General features: G+C 33.5%; 1 protein-coding gene across 4 annotated transcripts in view; it reads right to left on the reverse strand.

Moving 5' to 3' along the window:
• KIF2A (kinesin family member 2A) overlaps positions 1 to 20983 on the reverse strand; it is a 68415-nt gene that overhangs the window by 10164 nt on the left and 37268 nt on the right. The window contains exons 4-18 of one of the 4 annotated variants that reach the window (XM_058731508.1): positions 20908 to 20962; positions 19432 to 19497; positions 18703 to 18803; positions 16400 to 16495; positions 14870 to 14924; positions 14327 to 14489; positions 11744 to 11834; positions 11544 to 11607; positions 10879 to 10970; positions 10382 to 10524; positions 9808 to 10012; positions 8988 to 9098; positions 7382 to 7449; positions 3969 to 4082; positions 2949 to 3099 (exon numbers count right to left, since the gene is read on the reverse strand). In XM_058731508.1, coding sequence (XP_058587491.1) covers positions 2949 to 3099; positions 3969 to 4082; positions 7382 to 7449; positions 8988 to 9098; positions 9808 to 10012; positions 10382 to 10524; positions 10879 to 10970; positions 11544 to 11607; positions 11744 to 11834; positions 14327 to 14489; positions 14870 to 14924; positions 16400 to 16495; positions 18703 to 18803; positions 19432 to 19497; positions 20908 to 20962 — 1575 coding nt within the window. Of the gene's footprint in view, positions 1 to 2948; positions 3100 to 3968; positions 4083 to 7381; positions 7450 to 8987; positions 9099 to 9807; positions 10013 to 10381; positions 10525 to 10878; positions 10971 to 11543; positions 11608 to 11743; positions 11835 to 14326; positions 14490 to 14869; positions 14925 to 16399; positions 16496 to 18702; positions 18804 to 19374; positions 19498 to 20907; positions 20963 to 20983 lie in introns of all 4 variants that reach the window. The other 3 variants (XM_058731501.1, XM_058731520.1, XM_058731513.1) reach the window with 3 other exon arrangements.

Genomic DNA, 20983 nt, shown 5'->3' on the forward strand with positions numbered 1-20983 from the left:
TGTCTTATACATCTTTCCACCAGAAAAGAGATTTCAAGATAATGTCTTTCATGACTGTGACTATCAAATTAGTGTTTTGGAAGGTCTCAACTCTTACTCAGTCTTAATTTCTGAGTTACACCATATAACGTGCTTCCAGTTTTTAGAGAAATCTTAACTGACAAATGACAACTTTACCTCATCAACAAAAAATCCACATACATGAATATAACATATTCCTATTGTGGTCCTACATCAAGTGAAAACTTCTCTAGCCTCGCCTTCTTTGTGAGCTTCTTTCCCAACCCCAATGTCTAATGATTTATTTCCTCAAAATGTGGCTTTAGGGAGAAGGTTTACTTAAAATCACTTTATAAACTGTAAGTAGAAAAAGCAATGTTTTTCAAACAAAATACACAATTCTAAACATACGTACACATTTTGGTTAAATATTATAAAGAGACATGTGACTCTTTCATCGTATGCTACCATCACTACAAGTTTATACATTCAAGTTAGCCAATGACCTTTTTATCTTCTCTTTGGGAAACAGGCATCTGTTTTCATTAAGACATTCAGGCATTATTCTTTCCCTCACTCCCTCTCTCTCTCCAATAAACACACTCAACCAACTTTACTCATTTTACCTGCCCACCTCCCTTTAAAGCCCAGAATGTCTTCTTTCCTTTGCTTTAAAATATTGTTCAAGTCCCTATCATTTCCCTGCAGTCTTAGAAGACTTTTCTGTTTGTGCAACTATTTCTGGAATTCTAATGCACTTTATTATCTTCTAGTTTGTGTACTTGTGTCGGTTTTATCTCTAAGGCAAGTCTTAGACACTATCCCATTTTAATTTACCTTGTTAAAACTTAACATGCACATGCACCAATACTTAACTAAAAACTAATTCTGAACCACCTCAAGGTAGTTTCCCAGGGGTGGCAAAATTCAAAGTTTCCTAGGGGTGGCAAAACTCACACACTCTCAAATATGGAGGAGACTGCAAGAACTCATGATATTATGCTTAAAAACCTCTGGATCAGTTCTCGTCATCTAGCCAGCGTCTCCCAATTATTAAGTCCTACAAAGACCCAACCCAAAAGATGTAAGAATAAAACAGAAGAGGTCTGCTATAGAGGGGGCCCATCTTGTTCTGGCTTTCTACATCCGTACAAGGCACCATATCTAAGTACAATACATGGTTTGTGTTAAGAATTCTAAAAGCAACTATACTTTTGCTTCAAAACTTTTGGAGATGGGGGATAGACTAAGGTCAGAATCTCATTTTCAGTTATTTTCTATGGTTCAAAGTTTAGAACTCTTACTTTTAAACCAGTTTCTCAATTTTGGCACCACTGACATTTGGGGTTCGAGGGAAGACTGTCTTATACCTTGTACGATGTTTAATAGCATCCCTGACCTCTACCCACTAGATGTGACAACTAAAAATGTCTCCACACATTTTTCCCTAGGGGGTCAAGTCACTCCTAGTTGAGGACCACTACATTAAGCCCTTCATTATTAACAGACAATAATTTGGAACAACATAACAAAAAGTAGTATGCCCATTTGTTGCTCTAGAATATTGTGGACTTGAGTTAAAAAGCATAAAAACGTTAACTTAAAGTTACATAATTTCCAAAGAGTATTTTATTATTGCGGCTAGCAATACATTTAGTGGACCTAAGATTTGGCTCTCACATAAGAAAGATGGAGATTTCAGTTGTGGCTTTAGCACTCACCATATGTATGATCTTAGTTGACTTCCTTCACCTTTTAGAAAATCAGTTAAAAAGCAGATAATTATGGTACCTATCACATCAAATTCTAAGGATTACATCAGATAATAAATAAAATGCTTACCAAATGTAAGTCATGTAGTAAGAAATTAGTAAATGCCACTTTTTATCATGAAAAAATATTACTATAAGATTCTGAGAAAAAAAGGGTTTAAAACTATAATTTTTAAAAATGAAGTTTTAAAAAATTATTTAAAACACAATTTTAAAATATTTAAATAATTAAAATTCTTTAAAAGTTAATTATATAAACTTTCACATCTCACATAAAGGACTCCCCTAAATATGTTAAAGTAATTATGTGAAACTGTGTGTTGCGCTTTTTTGTTACTTTTTAATATACCTCGTAGTCCTTATAAAATGGGGGATATAATTTTTTGAGTAATCGGGAATCATGTTAAATTATGAAATGTCACTAGACATTTCAAACATATAGAATACAACCATATTTAACAAATGTTATTAGCATTTTTCCATGTTTGACTTCTGATACAGCCCATGGTATCCTTTTAATATACATGCATGTGTCCGAGTTAATTTTGTTTTTAAGCTGTATGTATAATATATGGTATGCATAATTCTTAAATTTGCTTTTTTCCCTGTGTTAGTTTTAAAATCCCCGAACTTTAATATTGATATAAAATCTGAAAAAAATAATAGTTTATATCAGAGGTCAGCAAACTTTGTTTTAAGCTTATTTATTTTGAGAGAGACAGAGACAGTGTGAGAAGAGAGGCAGAGAGAGAGGGAGAGAGAGGATCCCAAGCAGGCTCCAAGCTGCCAGGGCAGAGCCCAATGCAGGGCTCAAACCCATGAAACCCATGACATGAGCAGAAATCAAGAGTCAGTCAAGAGTCAGTAGCTTACTGACCAGCCACCCAGGCACCCCAGGAGTCTGCAAACTTTTTCCAGGGCCAGACAGTACCTATTTTGGGCCTCTGAGCGTTATAGTCTTTGTCACTGCTTTTGTACTAAGAAAGCAGCCAGTCAACTTGTAAATGAATAAGCACTGGCCACAATTAAGTAAAACTTTATTTGTAAAAAACAGATGGCTGGCCCAGAGGCTGTCAGTCTGCTGACCCCTGACTTAGACAGTAGTTTTCAATTATTAAGTTCTGCTACTGATGAAACGAACTAAAAACAGATAGTTATAACTATATTGTCACTCACATTTTGCTCACAAAGAAGTTTTAGATCATCTCTCTGAGGGGAACTCCCTACACCCCACTGTGCCTCTAAGTCATCAATCTGATTGGGTGGATGGTGCATTATTGGACGGACATCACCAGCAGCAGTTGGATCCACAGTCAATTCTTTCACCCTATAAACACATAAGAAGTACCTAAAATTAACAAAGACACATGCAGAGGAACAAGAAAATGCCAACCTATTCAATAAAAAGGGAATTCAATTAAACATGTTAAGACTGATGATGTCAGCTTTCCAGATCAAGTTTACCTGAAATCTGCAGGAAGACCAAAGGGATGTTTGGCTATTTAACTTTCAGAATTTACTGCGGTAACTTTACAATTATTTCAAATATAGTTATTGTATGGAATAAATGATAATTAGCTAATAAAAAGAAACTTTTTGCAATTGAATTATATAAACAGAAAAATGCACTTTTAATAAATGGATTACTGCCAAAATCAGAGAATACACTTTGCATACTTTTTAGTTGTTATAATGCTCTATTAAAAGAGCTACATGTGAAATAATCATATTTCTTTTGTATCAAGATTGTAAGTTATAAACTTCTATCATTTAAAAAAAACGTTTACCGATTATACTTCAATTTACACAGTGGGAGGGTACATGTTCTAAATCAAGAGGATCCTTGTTATTTCCTTGGAGACAAGGAAATTTATAAGAACATAGGAAATAAAGGTAAACCTCTCACTTTAAATGAGACAGTTTATCTCTCAACTGTAAATATGCAAAGATGACATCATCCTTAAAAATATGAGGGGAAATAGGAAGCCTGAATTCTACATCAATACTTTAAAGCAAATAAATTAATAAAGTACACAAAAATGAAGATCATGCAGTACAACCACCACCTGCCAAATGAAATGAAAATGAAAAATAAAATGGCTCAGAACAAAAGAAGTATAAATGAAATATTTATATGTAATGCAATTCAAAAGAAACTATTATAATAAATATCTTATGCATAGAAGGGAAGTAGACCTGGTAATCGAAGGAGAAAAGTCGTCATACTCATAAGAAGGAGAGAGATCGGGGCGACTGCCACTACCCTGTGAGAAGGGAATGTCTGATGGACTAATTCCAAACTCCTTTACTCTGCAGCACCAAAACAGCAACAAATTAAAAGAAAATGCTCTTATACAGACAGCAATGCACATTTCAAGTTTTCATTCAGTATTCAGTTTAATTCATTTAGAAAAAGAGATCAACATTGTTTTGACTTATTGCATCTAGAATAATCAAAAAATAATCAATTTTAAGGTTTTGAGTCTCTCTGTCCTATTGACTAATCAAATTTCCTTGTGCAGTCAATACCACAAATATTATATCAGCATTAACGAGCCCTCAATACTCTTGCAGTCTTTTAAAACAGAACACAAGAGGATTAAGTCCTAATGGCATCCACTGTTTGTAATGAATTAACTTCTTTCTCATGCATTTAGAATGGTATTAGCTATAACCCATCCTTGGTACAAACTGAGAGAGCAGTCATTCAAATAATCTTCTGTGTTTGGTTCAGATGAAGAACCCTGGTTAAGAAAAAGCCTATTTAGAAGCACCTGGGTGGCTTAAGTAGTTGAGTGCCCCACTCGATTTCAGCTCAGGCCATGATCTCACAGTTTGTGAGATCAAGCCCAATGTCAGGCTCTGCACTGATGGTGTGGAGCCTACTTGGGATTCTTTCTCCCTCTCCCTGCCCCTTCCCTGATCACATACACACTCTCTCTCTCTCTCTCTCTCAAATAAACTTAAAAAAACTTAAAAAAACAAAAAAGGCTATTTAGCAATGGAATTTAAATTGCTTTTGTTAATGTCTCTAATGGTTATATTTAACCAAATTACAGCTTTTCTGACCCCATCTTTGTTATTCCCTATGTCCCCTTCAGGCCAATCCCATTTCCTAACAGTAAGCAATATTTATTAAGTACTTCGTACATGTTAGATACTACGATTAGTAAATTTTAGTCACTTTATTATTTAATTCTTACAACAATCTTGCGATACTATTTTTGCCACTTCAGAGATGAGACATTGGTTCATAAATAAAGTATCTTACCCAAGGTTATTCAATGAGACTGTGGCATAAGTGAGGTTCAAACCTAGCTCTGAGTACAAACATTATGTTATTTAAAAATCCAATATACTAACCATGTTTTTTTTCATTATTTCTTTTAGGTTTCATCTAAATCATGTCATAAGATAACTGTCATAAACAGTCACACAGATCAAACTAATAATATCATGTAGATGAAACTAACTATTTCTTCTATTTACAATCTTCCTTTAACCTATTGGTAATGTCTGATGTCAAAGGTTCAATATGGGATTCTGCTGCCCTTCATCCTTTATGGTCACTTTGGAAAACTTATTTACAACAAAGACTGACTAAATTTCTAACTGTGACGTAACTGTTTTTGTTCCCAATTCCATTTAGGATTCTTTCATTTAGGATTCTTTCAGAATCTCCTAATTTAGATTACCCTAATGGCCTAAAATTTTCCTCTACTCCAAGACCTCTTGCCCAACTCAAACAGGAAATATTCTATGCAGGAATCATATTCCTCAAATGAGCTATCAAGGGAGGTTGAAAGTCTTTATTCCTAGAGATTTAGAAAGAAAAGACAGAATTATTTGTCCCAGGTGGTTAGTCACGTTGCAGATAAATTACACTACAGGATAACAAATTAAAACATTTACTAGAACCTAAATGAACTAGAGACATGGCCAGATATAACATTTTCACCTTACGGAGAGTCCTGTGCAGTTTGAAGTCTGAAGACATGGAGATTTTTGTTTTTTTAATCCTACAACATGGTAATATTCTGCTATACTAAGCTGTTTCTCATCTCTCCCATGAACACTTTTGAAATAAGAAGCATTTAAAATTAATGATTAAAACCCTACATACTACAAGTGTTCATTATAAAAATCAATTAAAAGGACTATAAATGTTTGCAGTTCAGAGCCTATAATTTAAAGTTTTTAAGGGCTTACATTCAGGAATAATAATCCATTATATTTTTAAAAGAAGTTATTTTATCTTACTACCTTTTTATAAAATGTCAACAGGCTTATATTTTCCAACAGTTTTTACCATCATTTTGAAAAATCTCTTCAGTTGAAACAGGAGTTACAAGTTACAAAAGAACAAAGAACAAAAGAACAAGAAAAGAACAAAGAAAAAGAACAAAACAAGTTACAAAAGAACAAAGAGTATGATTCCATTTATGTAATGTTCAAATATAGATAGCTACCTATGTATATTTTCACGGATACAGTCACAGGCAGTTAAACAATTTTTAAAAAGAAAGAAAAACCAGAAAATTAGGCCACAGAAATCAAGACAATGTCTATCTTGGGGTAGAGGTTAATGGATTCGGACATGTTATTCGGGATTTGTAATCAGGAGGGAACATATAAGGAACTTTCTGGAGAGGTAGAGACATTCTATTTCAACCTGATGATAAGAATTTTCATTTTATAAATATTTATTAGATTATTCACTTATGTTTTTGGCCCTTTTCTGTGTACATACTTCCCATTTTTAAAAAAGATTAAAAACAAAATTTCCATAGCAATTAAAAAAAAGAAACGGGACAAATACTTGTGGTTCAGCAAAATTCAAAGAATGTCCACAGTAGAAATGGAATACAAAAAGGAATCTGATCTCTAAAAATTAAAATCACAAATGCAATATGTGATAATAGAAATGTAAAACTATATAGTCATTTTTTCAAAACAAGAGCAATGGGAGGAATTTATGAAACAAATATAAATATGCCCATCATAATCCAAAGTTCCAAGGGCATTTCATGACTATAAAGAATAAATTAATTAAAGTCTATAATGCTTTCTGTCCTTTCATTTGTAATAATGCCATTGCCCATTAAAGTATGTAACACTAATTACATGAATAATAAAATGTAACTCATATAGAACATCAGAAAGAAATGTGCTATCATTACTTACTCAACCTCTAGATTCCACCATGTAAAACACTTAATATTGTCAGAAATACTTTTTAGCATACAGAAAAAACAATTTCAGAAACACAGACCAGACCGGTCCCCTCAGACTCACTTAATACGAAAAATTTGCGTGATTTAGATGTTGTAAAATAATATGAAATATAACTTGGTGAAACAGAAAAATGTAATCATGTTCTTGAAAGAAAGACTAATTCTACTAAAGATCCAAATCTCTTTCCAAATTACACATTTCCATTTACTTTCAGAACTTGACCAAAGGATTCTACATACCATTTTAATGTACATGCAAAAAATTTTTAAAAACCGAGAGAAAAATGTAATACAATTTATCCCATCAGATATTAAGTCAAACTAAATACTGCTCTACTCCCCCCAAATTTGAAACTGAATAACTATTTTCCATACCTATTTGCATATCTTAATGTATTAAGAGTATTTTCACAAGATGCCATTCCTGGAGAGATTGTGGCAATCTATGGGAGAAAAATGCAAAGGTAAAGAAAATTTTATAAATGATGAAGACAATAATATCAACATATAGCTCATTAAGATCTAATCTTAAAATAGTTATTAAACAAAGAAAACACTTATGATATCTAAACTTGAAAATAATTTGCTATATCACACCCATAATCAGATGATAATTATAAACCATATAAAATACAAACAACTCTCTGAAAGTACTAGAAAAATAATTTACATCAGGCAGAAAATGGAGGTCAACACCTAGAAAGGAATAGCACTGAGTGTTCCCATCCTCCCTCCCCACCTCCACACATCAGCTTTTCCGCCCAAGGGCAAGCCCTGCTGCTCCCACACAGGGCAACTACAACTGCATTAGAAACTTGACATTTCACAGGTTAAATTAAAAGACAGAGTTTGGGGGGCGCCTGGGTGGCTCAGTAGGTTAAGTGGCCGACTTTGGCTCAGGTCATGATCTCGCGGTCCGTGAGTTCAAGCCCCACGTCGGGCTCTGTGCTGACAGCTCAGAGCCTGGAGCCTGTTTCAGATTCTGTGTCTCCCTCTCTCTGACCCTCCCCCGTTCATGCTCTGTCTCTCCCTGTCTCAAAAATAAATAAACGTTAAAAAAAATTTTTTTTTTTTTAATTAAAAAAAAAAAAAAAAAAAAAAAGAGTTTGGGGGCGCCTGGGTGGCTCAGTCGGTTAAGCGTCCGACTTCAGCCCGGGTCACGATCTCGCGGTCCGTGAGTTCGAGCCCCGCGTCGGGCTCTGGGCTGATGGCTCAGAGCCTGGAGCCTGCTTCCGATTCTGTCTCCCTCTCTCTCTGCCCCTCCCCCGTTCATGCTCTGTCTCTCTGTGTCTCAAAACTAAACGTTAAAAAAAAATTTTTTTTTTAAAAAAGACAGAGTTTGGAGGTAGAACTATAGCAGCTAGAAAGTGACTTTGTCCCAGAAGAGGGAGATAACCATGCAGGGAGGTAATCTTGACACCCAGAAATTCTTCATATAAACTGCCCCAAATCTCTGGCTGACCCGTGACGCAGGCATACACAAGGCTTACACTAAGCAACATAGTTAAGTCTAAAAGAACTAAACAGGTTTCTATTTCATTTGATGCCCCCAAGCAGGGGAGACAAGAATTTGAAGTTCAAGTAAGTTCACTTCTGGCTAAAACAACAAAAAACTCAATAATCTTTAGAAGATATGAATATCCAGAGTGTTCATTAAGGTATTTATTCATAGTGAAAATGATAGAACCCAAAATTACTAGACATACTAAGAAACAGAAAAGTGTGCCTCATACTCAAGGAAAATAAAAATCAATGAGGACCAACCTCAAGAAGACTCAGATGTTGGAATTAGTAGAATGCATTATAACTGCAATATAATCCTCTCTATCAGACTGGCAGGGACCACATCTTAAGTATCACTGTATCTCTCACAATAGAAGGATTTAAATGTTTGTTATTAATGTGCATTATAATCTTTCCACAGATAGTGTGAGTTATTCATTATTCAGAATTAAAACAAAACAAACAAAAATAAACTTACCATGCAGGTACGAGAATTTTCACCTATGAATGAATCTCTTAACACCTGAGTGAGTTTACTTGCTCTGAAAGGAGTATGAGGTTTATTTCTACCTAAGGCTCTGATGCACTCCTGCCAATTAAGAAAGCAAGTTTCACAGGTTAGGCTTCTTATAAAGAGTAATCTTAACTAATATATTTAAAAGATCTTTTACTATAACCCTAACATTTAACATCTGATCAGCTCTGGAAACCCTACTAACAGGTTTACAGCACAGTAAAGATGGTCCCATAAATCTTAATTCAAGAAAATAAAATTAACAACAATAAAGTACTTATCATTCCAAAAGATTCTTCTGGAGACTATGACTACTATTTAGAAGTAATAGACAATAGGATAAAAAGCTAAACTTTGAAAGTGGCACTACAAAAGAAAAAACATAATGTTTTTGTAGTCCTTTCAATCCTTCCTTTTGTAGTCAAGGAACGGATGTAACACTCCCCCTCTCTCTCTCTGAAAGTCATTCCACATTTTCCTGACATTATTTCTTAGCTGAGTTTTGTGGTTCCTTGCCTTCTTCTAAGACAGTATGACGGACTAAAGCCCTATGGAACCTCCCTAAGTAGGCTCAAAATTGGTCCTCTATTCACTCTAAAGAAAAAAAAAAAAAAGAGTATGTGTAAAGAAAATTTCTGAGCACAATATAAATCTAGAACTGTAAACATAAGTAAATTTTGATAACTTCTCTTATTTATTAGATGTTACAAGTGCTATCATTTTGTAGATACTCAAAATTAAAGTCAAAACCAAGACTTTTCACAATTAAATGCATTTTATTTACCTTGAGTGCTAAAAGGCTTTTATTAATTTCAGCACCTTCAAGCCTGGTTTGCCTGTCTGCACTGGAAGTATCAGCTCCTCGTTCATTTCCAGCCAAGTCAATGAGAGAAAATTTGCCATGTAGTTTTCCTTTCCTTCTAAGAATGATCTGAAACACTGCATGGCTCCGAGATGAATGTGCATTTGCAGATGTTTGACCGGATGTCCTACAATGTGATTAAGGATATTTTACATACAAAAACCCTTTTAGTTTATGCTTCAAACCAGAGAATTTTCACTAAAAAGCAAGATAAAACTATCCAGTTCTCATCATTTAAATACAAATGAAGACAATCTGAGTTACAACACTTCGATACAACTGGATTCATACAATTTAATCTGGCACACTTCTAGTATACTTGTAGTATGATTATCAACATAGTAGATGTCACTCAGAGTTACAAGTAACAGTAAAAGTTTTTATGAACAAATTTTTACTGCCAAGAGGCACTGAATAACACCTTTGCTTTGTTTAGAAACCCCAAGTATCTAAAACTAATTAAGAAATTAAGTTGTCCTTAATTAAAATGAGTTACCTGCAACTATTGCCTATGTCAATAAGTTTCAGTACGTCTTCAACACATTTGACTTCCCGTTCCTGTAATCCCACCACTTGAACCTGCTGTTTTCCATCTTCCAGCACTCTTAATTTTGTTTTCCTGTTTAGCAAGTCAAACACCTATTTCAAAAAAATCCAAATCAGAAAACTAGCCTCGAAGAAAAAAAGAATCAGTGTCCAAAAAATCAGAGTCCAAAAAATTTCAGAAAATTACAGTAATTAGAATAATTCTCAATACTGAAAAGTTGAGCATTTCAAAGGGAATTTTTAAAAACCTCAAAAAATGTTAACATAATATTCTAACATATATAAAAATGTGGTGGCAAGGGTTGCACAACATGAATGTACTTAAGGCCACTGAACCTGTACACAAAAAAATGGTTAAAATGTTAAATCTTATGTTATGCATGTTAAACCACAAATTAACACTCCTCCCCCTCCCCCTCCAAATCAGAGTCTTAAGTTTCCACTTACCTTTCCACTGTAAATTTCAAAAAAGGTTGCATATACTTGAAGTTCTAATTTCTTATAGTTTGGCTTCTTTAACATTAAAAAGACATCTCGAGCTATCAAGAATTTCACATGGAGAAAATTGTTAAGATGTTACAAATACTATCTTTGAAAAGCAATTCAAATTTTCTGTACTTAGAGAAAATCAGTTAATCTTTACCTAGAATGACAAGATCAATAATAACGATAAAGACTAAAGTGAACATTATTTTACAAAAAAATAGTAATAGTTTTTTGACATTTAGGGTCTAGATGCCATTCTCTTTCATGTTCAGTAAAAGAATGCTACTATTATCTTTATAAATAACATAAAATTATAGGTGGTCATAGTAAGATTATTTCCACAACCACACCAAACAGAAGCTTTTCACAAATCAACTATCTAACAACAAATACTAAGCTCTAACAACATGCCAGATTAAAATGACACAAATATCAAGATTTCTGTCCAAAATACTTAATCTCACAGTTCTTTTCAAGCAGTCTGACAACCTAAAACTGACATAATATACGGTAAGTTTAGCTTTATGGTTATCCTTCAAGTCCTGAACAGTATTTCCATGTTTTATTTCAAAGCCATTTGAATAATATTCAAGAATATTACAAATGATATGCAAAAAAAGAGTTACCTGCTAACGCATAAATTCCTTTAGAACAATCTTGGTTCTTTCCTGAAAAGTCACCTCCCATAGTCTACATGTTAAAAAGGAAATAAAAAATAGTAGACATTTTCCAGAAATAAATCTTAAAAAAAAATAGGTCTTAGAATTAAGCTATAAGGAAAATAAACAAGCTTCATACCAGGATGGAACTATAATGAATTACTTACATGAGTTTTTCCACTTCCAGTCTGCCCATAAGCAAAGCATGTAGCCATTCCCCTTTCGAATATAGTTTCAACTAGTGGTCTAGCTGTAAACCTTAGAAATAAAATATATTAGTCAGAATGTGCTGTCAATATTTAAATTAAATAAATAAAATATCAAGTCTTATTAATAAACAAAATAATTTTAACAAATCAATGTGCTCAAATGTCAGACTACAACTAAGCCCACTGATATGTTAAAAATTTTAAATAATTCCTCTTAATATTGCTTAAAGCTCTTTAAAGCATAATTTCAAGCAATTCCATAATAAACAATGGTCACAATAATGGATAGAAAAAAAATGACAATAGCTAAGCTTGGACATAAATATATATATATGTATGTATTATATATATATATATATATTTATGTGTATATATAGATACATAAATATATATGTATATATATGTATATATGTACATATATGTATGTATATGTATGTATATGTACATATATGTATGTATATGTATGTATATAATATATATGTATATATGTACATATATATGTACATATATATATGACAATATGAAAGTTTTAAAAAATAAACAAAATATCAAAATATTAGGCAGACAAGTAACATTTATACAAAGAAAAGCAAAAACATTTTAAAAGAAACCAAATCAAGAGAGTAATAATCTCAACAGAGAAAAACTAAAAGGGAAAAAAAACTACAAAACTATCTTAAGACCATCTACCCAAGCAGAAAGTGACAGGGTTTCCTTGAATATGGCTAAGTAAATATAAATTATATTTGTAAGACACTGAGTTTGGAGTTGATAGTCTTAGTTCGGGAAAAGTACGCCAAAATTATTATGGTTTGAGTTATTTTTCAAATATACTATTGTAATCATTGTTTAGGTTTCAAAATAATGTATGTGGAACACTTTACACAGTTGCTCAATTATTTTTAAGACAAAACTGAAAAAGGTATAGAATAAAAGGGAGTAAGATAAAAAGGGCAAATCAAAGTAGAAAATGGGTCTGCAGAGTGATTAGACAAAAAAAAGGCCTAACTTGCACTCCCTCAAAGTTAAAGAAAGGGGATAGCATCAATATTGGTAAATTTAAGAAGCACAAATATAAGGTAAAAAGGAATGGTTACTAAATCTAGAATATTCAGAGAAAAATATCTTACAATTACAAAGTCAAACAGACATTTTATGAAACAGGAGTGGAAGTAGAGAAAGAAGTGAGGGGGGAGGAGAGGACTATTCTCAGAAAGGTAAAAAATAGATAATTTATACTTATAGCTCCCTTATAAAACAAATTTTTCATAATACTATTTAGCGTTCACAGGTTCTTTAATTTCCTCCTCTTTGCAACTGAACTTCTAGTTTACTGGCTTAGGACCAATAAAGTTGGTTTCAATAATATTTCATTTATAAGTCTTCAATTCTTAGGACTCTTAATTCTTAAATTTTGTTTTCCAGCCCTATTTATAAAATGAAAGAACAATGAAAACGCATTCAAGGGGCGCCTGGGTCGCCCACTCGGTTAAGCGTCTGACTCCTGGTTTGGGCTCAGTTCATGAATCTCAAGGTTCATGGGTCTCAGGCTCTGTGCAGCAGGGAGCCTCTTTAGGATATTCTCTCTCCCACTCTCTCTCTCTCTCTGCCCCTCCCCTGCTCATGCTCTCTCGCTCTCAAAATAAATAAACTAAAAAACATTCAAGTAACTGCCAAGACAGTTCTATATACACTGAAAGAACACTGCTCTTAAAAGTGACCTGTTACCATTAGAAGGCAGTGTTTTACAAACTATATATGAAAATCTAAATTTGGCCTAATAATTTGGGATATCAATGTATAATACTTCCAAGTTTGAGTTGTAAGTTGAATATGTGAACTTGTGTGTGTGTGTGTGTGTGTGTGTGTGTGTGTGTGTGTGTGGAGGGAAATGTATCTAGCCAATAATAAAAACCATGATTTCAGGTGAGCATTACAAAGAACAAGTATTAATATATTCATTGTTTTTCTTTAAAGTTTATTCATTTTGAGAGAGAGAGTGCGCATATGCGAGCACACACACGGGGGAGGGGTACAGAGAGGGAGACAGCGCTGACAGCAGAGCCTGATGTGGGGCTTGAACTCACGAACCGTGAGATTTTTTTTTGTAATGTTTATTTATTTTTGAGAGAGAGAGAGAGAGACAGAGGGCAAGCGAAGGAGGGAAAGAGAGAGAGGGAGACAGAGAATCCAAAGCAGGCTCCATGCTCTGAGCCAGCAGAGAGCCCAACACAGGGCTTGAACTCACAAACCATGAGATCATGACCTGAGCCGAAGTCAGACGCTTAACCAAATGAGCCACCAAGACACCCCTGGAACCATGAGATCTTGACCTGAGCCAAAAGCAAGTCAGAGCCTTAACCAGCTAAGTCACCCAGGTGCCCTTCATTATTATTTTTATTATGTAACCTTGTTTAAGCTCAGAATAAAAAAAAAGCATACTATATTTTTTGAGAGATATGCCAAGATCAATTAAGTTTCAGGGTGGTGACAGATACACAGTGTAAGAACAAAACTGTTATTTAAAACAAATTTACCTACCTGTAAACCATTTCATTAGGAGCTGAGTCATCAAAGGCATAATCAAAACGAAATGTTTGGTTTTCTAGGTACCTTGTTAAATCTACTTTTTGTTTTGGTTCATGTACCATCACAACATCTTTACTAGGGATTGTGATTACATCAAGATCTTTCATTTGAGTTTCTAAAAGAATAAATGAAAATGAATGCCCAGTAATTTTCACAGCATTAGGATGTACAAATGTAAGCAAAAAGAAATGTAATTGAAGTATTAAGTTCTATAAATACAAAAATTTCAGAAATATGCCATTCAATAAGATATAATATTTCAACAACCAAGTAAAAATAATCTAAATTTCTGTGAAGCCAAAACCAAAAATGGCAATGATTCATAGAGCAGTAACAAATCAAGAGATCTAACCATAGAAATCTGCGTAATGATTATGTACAAATAAAATGACTTATATTAAACTCTTCTGAACCAATTTAATTTCTGCTATCATCAAAACAAATTACAAATTAGGCAAAATCAACCTCTTATTAAGAGTTCAAAAAGCATCATACCTTTTTTATTGAGTGGTCGTTTTCTTACACAAACACATATTCTATGTTCATCAATCTAGAAATAAAATATTTTGTTTCAATGTTTATCAGTGTTATAAAACACTAAAAAAGTCAGTTATGCACTATTTCCTACAGAGGCTCTAGAAATTGATGCATAGCATAAATAGGATAAATAAGTTTAAAACACAAAATGGCAAGTACAAATTTTAATAGTTAAGAGTGATCTCTAAAATTCTGAGCATAATGGAAAGTTGCTTATTTTTTTATTTGGTAAACAGTAAACAACCTTGTAGAGGACACTTTGTAGCATTAGGCTCACGTTAAGAAGCTGCCTTACTCACTACAAGATATGCTACATATAACAAAGGCATAATTTCCCACCAAATGATGTATTTTCGTGTTGATTAAAAGGAAAGTTGTTGACAAAAATAACTAACTATAGACACAATTCTCAGAATATTAGTGAGCAAAATAACTTCAACAATTTTATAGTAGGTCGATTCTTACACATATTTTTCATAAAATTTATGCTCCCAGTACTTGCCTGTTAATAATAATTAAATCCGTAATACGGGGATTAGCAAAGTATGGCCTGCAGGGCTAATCCAGGCCAGTACCGGCTTTTGTAAAATTTTAATGAGACAGTTATATGTTTAGGTATTGTCTATGGCTCCTTTTGTACTACAAAGGTAAAATTGAGTAGTTGTGACAAAGACCATTTGGTTCACAAAGCCAAATTCTTTACTATCAGGGTCTGTGAAGGAAAAGTTTGCCAATCCCTGCCCCAAAGTAGGAGTTTCAGATGTAGTAGGTTAAAGGGGTAGCAAGGACTAAAATATATGGGACAAAAGTATTATGAATAACAACTCTATGAAATCCTAAACAATACATCAGCCTGACAAAAATGTATTTTACGTACCCAAGGTATTCTGTACAGGCCAGGTCAGATGGATTATCTCCTAAGTATTAATGACTCACAAACTATTCCCTGTCCAAAAAATTCTCATTCTTCAACAGGAAAGTAGTTGAGTAGTAAGAAAATGAGAATTTATTTCAAGTGCTAGGTTTCTGGACTGGTACAGTTCTAAACAACCATATTTACTGTTAAAAGCCAGACTAACATTTATTTAAAAATAACAAATTAACTAATAGCAAATTGGTAGGACAGCGGGATCTATAGCCCAAGAGGAAATAAGCTTGGAACCGGGATAGAAGTTTAAGTGACAGTCAGAAAGGAGAATGGGTCTTCTGGCATCATTCCTTTAACTGTTGTTCTGCCCTACCAAAGATAGAGAGGATTTGCTCTGAAAAGGACATCTCTATGGGAAGCCTGTCTGATAAATCAAATTATGAGAGATAAGCACAAATGTGGATGATTTCTTGATTTTCTCCTTAAAATATGGGGAATGTGCACCCATAAAGAGAGAAAAAACTACATAGCTAAATCCAATATTAATTAAGTGGTTATCAAATTTTTTTTTCTTTTACAGCATAAAAAATTCCCTAGCAATAGTTTATAACGAATCTTACAGGATCTGCTGTTGTTAATGGTCTATAATCCAAACTTCCTCTAAAATCTCTGATCATACACATAATTTCATAATTTGGGTTTGTAGCATCAACATCCTGTAAGACAAGAGAATTCATCATTTATTATAATTATATTAATTATATTGTTGCATTTATGTTAAATTCGGTTTGCAAATTAAAATTAAATTAGCAGATTGTGTCATTTGTTATAGCCAAGCTGAAACTCAAACTAGCATGATATAATTTAGTTTCAGAGTTTAGGATTAATAACATGCCCAAGAATCACCTTCTTATTACATACACAATTCTGATAGTCTAATGCATTGTGTTAACTCTAAACCAAACACTCCGCATTAAAGCCACTGTGAACTCTTTCAAAATCACGTTACATATAACTTAATCATCCCAGAAAATTAAACAAAAGAGAAATAGTGCTCATCTTAAACATCAATAAAGAAGTCTAAAAAACTCTAAATTTCTAAAAAACTGAAATTCTAGAAAAATTCATTTAATCAGCTTTTTCTTCCCAATACTGAATCCAGTGTTTCAATAAAGTAGAAATACGGATTCATTTATGCTCATTTTCTGTTTTTGTTGACTCTCAACAAAAAAAAAAAAAAAAAAAAGAAAGAAACCCTAAAGGTGGTAAAAACCACCTCAGAACTTAAAGGAATCAAAACACAAAATTTTTTCAACTTTTAAAATTTAAATTACTGGGGCGCCTGGGTGGCGCAGTCGGTTAAGCGTCCGACTTCAGCCAGGTCACGATCTCACGGTCCGTGAGTTCGAGCCCCGCGTCAGCTCGGAGCCTGGAGCCTGTTTCCGATTCTGTGTCTCCCTCTCTTTCTGCCCCTCCCCCGTTCATGCTCTGTCTCTCTCTGTCCCAAAAAAAATAAATTAAAAACGTTGAAAAAAAAAATAAATAAATAAATAAAATTTAAATTACTGAATGTGTTGACTGCAGTCAATAAGTTACTAAACATTCTAAAAAGTCAGATTTTTATCATGCACCAGGTACAGATTTGCTTTGAATATAAATTTCAAAACTGTTAATTAAAATTACTTTCAATTAACTTTCTTTTAGGAAATGATAACAACTATGTCAACTGAAAAACTGAATGTAAAGTGAAAATTAAGAAATCACAATGTGAAAATATTATGAGGTTCCCACAGGAAACACTAGGTGGCATCTGTGCTAAGTATCAGTAGGTCCATCTGTATTGTGTTTTATTTATTTCAAAACCAAATGATCATTCTCAGATCACTTTAAGTTAGAACCTGATTTATTAAAAATGCTGAATTTTATATTGGTTTTATAATCCCACAACACAACATCTTTATAATTTAAGGGCATTTGAACATACCCCTGAATAAAGAAACAATCCTGATGCTCGTTTTTTTGTTTTTTGTTTTTTTTAATATTTTAATGTTTCTTTATTTTGGAGAGAGAGAGAGAGAGAGAGAGACAGAAAAGACAGAGCGTAAGCAGGGGAGGGGGAGAGAGAGAGGAGACACAGAATCGGAAGCAGGCTCCAGGCTCCGAGTTGTCAGCACAGAGCCTGAAGCAGGGCTTGAACTCATGGACCGTGAGATCATGACCTGAGGGGGAAGTCGGATTCTTAACCAACTGAGCTACCCAGGCGCACCAATCCTGATATTTTATTAGAGGAAACAAGTTCTAAGAATACAATTATAATATAAGCACAATAAAAGAGTTATGGGTATAGTAACGGAATTTGCAGCAGATGAACACCTGCAGAGAGATGAAAGACCAGTCTTCTATGTAATTTTTCCATCGTTAGTAAACAGTTTTGTTACCATCCAAAGGGAATGTGAGAGACACAAGAGATAGGCTTTTAATATCTAGTATAAATCAAAATACAAGGAATTTCCGCTTTCCTTGTGATATGCTGAATTCATCAACCATGGAAAAATACTAAAATTTTGTAGTAAAATTGTCTACTTTATAATCATCTACTTTAATTAGATATTCTTCTGCATGTATTTTTAGATCATTTTAGAAAACCAAAATATATTATTCTTGAAAGGTATAATGGCTGCATTTGAATTCAGTAACACAATGAATTATTATTCAAAATGGAACAAAACATGAAAAGTACATGTAGCAAAAATGCTGTAACATATTTTCATAAGAATTTATATTATTTCTCATCAGTTTAACAATCAATATACTGAAAACTTTAAATGAACGCCTCCACTACTTTTTCACAAGCATCTCACGTTCACTAACACAGTCTAAATCTTCAGTTCATGCATAAACAAAATATGATTCTGTTACAAACCTGGGCTCTTTTTTCTCTAAGTTCTTGCTGTTGTAGTCTCCTTTTTTCTCGTTTTTCTTGTAATTTTTCTACTTCTTTCACACAATTAGATTTTCTACGTGCTGAAAGAAAAAAGATGAGCTGTAGAAGCAGAGCTTTCTTTTTATAGCACTGAACTTACATGCAAAAATTTTACATATAATCAATCTCACCACATAACACCAAAAGAAAGGTACACACTGACAAAGCATGCCTATAACAACTACGTGAACTTTATTATGAGCTGCTTTAATGAAACCAGGAACAGGACAATATACAAATGGTCAAGAAAAATGACTTTAACATATTGATACATGTCATCTCTTGGTTTACAATCACAGATGTTTGAATTGAAAAGATCGAGGAGCATAAGAATTTCTTCCATAACATCTGTTGAATTATCATCTGACCAGAATTTTAAATTCAAAGCAACTGAGATATTGGTATAATTTTACATTTAGAAATTCTCCAAAATATACATTTAAACACCCAATTAACAGACTAAACTAACAGGAAAAAAATTTTTCCACAGTGGTAAAATGAAATCTGCAATCGTTTGTAGTTAAACTTTACCATTTGGAGACTTTAAAGATGACCAAGAGAGAATACATGTATGCCTAAAATAACTGAATCCTTGATACATGATTTACATACAAGGGGGTCCAAATTCCTTTTTTGCAGCTTGAACTGGAGATATATCTGAAACACTACCATTCTGTTGTGCAGAGGAAGACTGCTCAGGAAGCTGACTAGGCCGTGCACGTGCAGAACCAACCACTGTAAATGAAACAATTTTTAAATTCAGAACAGAAAATTAGTAAAGATGAACCCTAGTAAAAGGAACAGAGAGACCTCAAAAGAACAGATACTTAAGAGGTACATTAGTCAACTCTCAGATTTTCTACTTATGTGGGTATAAATAAAGTATGGAACAATCAATTCTGTTCAATAATGTAACAAGCCAAGAAGTTTTTCACAGGAATGTGTGTGGACTTCGGTCCCACCAATGTAATTTAAGCTACAAAACTCAATCTGAGGGGCGCCTGGGTGGCTCAGTTCGTTAAGTGTCCGACTTTGGCTCAGGTCATGATTTCACCGTTCGTGAGCTCGAGCCCTGCGTTGGTCTCTGTGCTGAGTGTGGAGCCTGCTTGGGATTTTCTCCCTTTCTCTCTGCCTCTCCTCCACCTGCACTCCCCATTCTCTCTCTCAAAATAAATAAATATATTTTAAAAAAAGAAACAACTCATTCTGAATAATTTACATAAAAACTAAAGCCAAGCTTAACTCTTAATAATCATTTAAATAATGTAAGTGTATAAAATATAAATTTTAAATTTAAATGCACTGTCATTTTGAAAAACTTACCCAATTCTGTACATCAAGTTTTAAAAAAAGCCCTTCAACCCTGCCTGTAATTCCAAATCCCACTCTCTGCTCCTCAAATATGCAAATCTTCGGCAAAGAATTTCCCAATGATTATGTTACAAAAGTGGAAAAATAAATATAAAGTAAAATATGAATATCACATTTCACATAGCCAATATAAATTTTCACAAGACTCAAAGGAAGGATAGGCTTAAAGTGTAAGACTTTGCCTCTACCTCCAATCTCTCTTCTAACACCTATGCCTGTCCTTCACATACAGAGAAATTATCACTGCTAGAAATGACAATTGTGAATTGCTGAAAAGAAAAGAAATTAACTGTGTTTTACATTTCCGGGCTGAAAATATATGGAATACCTGCAATTAACTACAAATTGTACCTATTCAACTTTTCTTTAACTGACTCCCAAGTTACCCATGACTCTTTTTGGAAGACTGTTAGCCAAAAAGTCACATTAAAATGTGAAGATTAGATTTACTCTTGTGAAATCAATTAACTGACTACTTCCCCATTCCTTTCTTTCTCATGATAACTCTTCTCAAATCTGAAAAGTTACTGGGTAAAGAGATGAATCAAAAAGTGCACAGATTTGGAGTTTCATATTCATCATGTACCTTTATAAATCATTTTTCATATTATTGACATTATTATATTAGGGAATTTCTGATAGCCAATCTTCAAATTAGCCATGTAAAGTTTAAATGAATAATAATGTCAAGGGTGATATTAACTTTCGACTTACCTTGTCAGGGTCATACTAAAAAGTTAATAGGAAAAATTAATAGAGAAATGTTTACTTTACCTCTGTTATCTCTTGGAGGAGGGTCATTCTTAATAGAAGCCACAGTCCGTCGATTCTATACAACAAAAAAATGTTC

The sequence above is a fragment of the Neofelis nebulosa genome, chromosome 1 (genome assembly GCF_028018385.1).
Source record: "Neofelis nebulosa isolate mNeoNeb1 chromosome 1, mNeoNeb1.pri, whole genome shotgun sequence".
Lineage (NCBI taxonomy): Eukaryota > Metazoa > Chordata > Mammalia > Carnivora > Felidae > Neofelis > Neofelis nebulosa.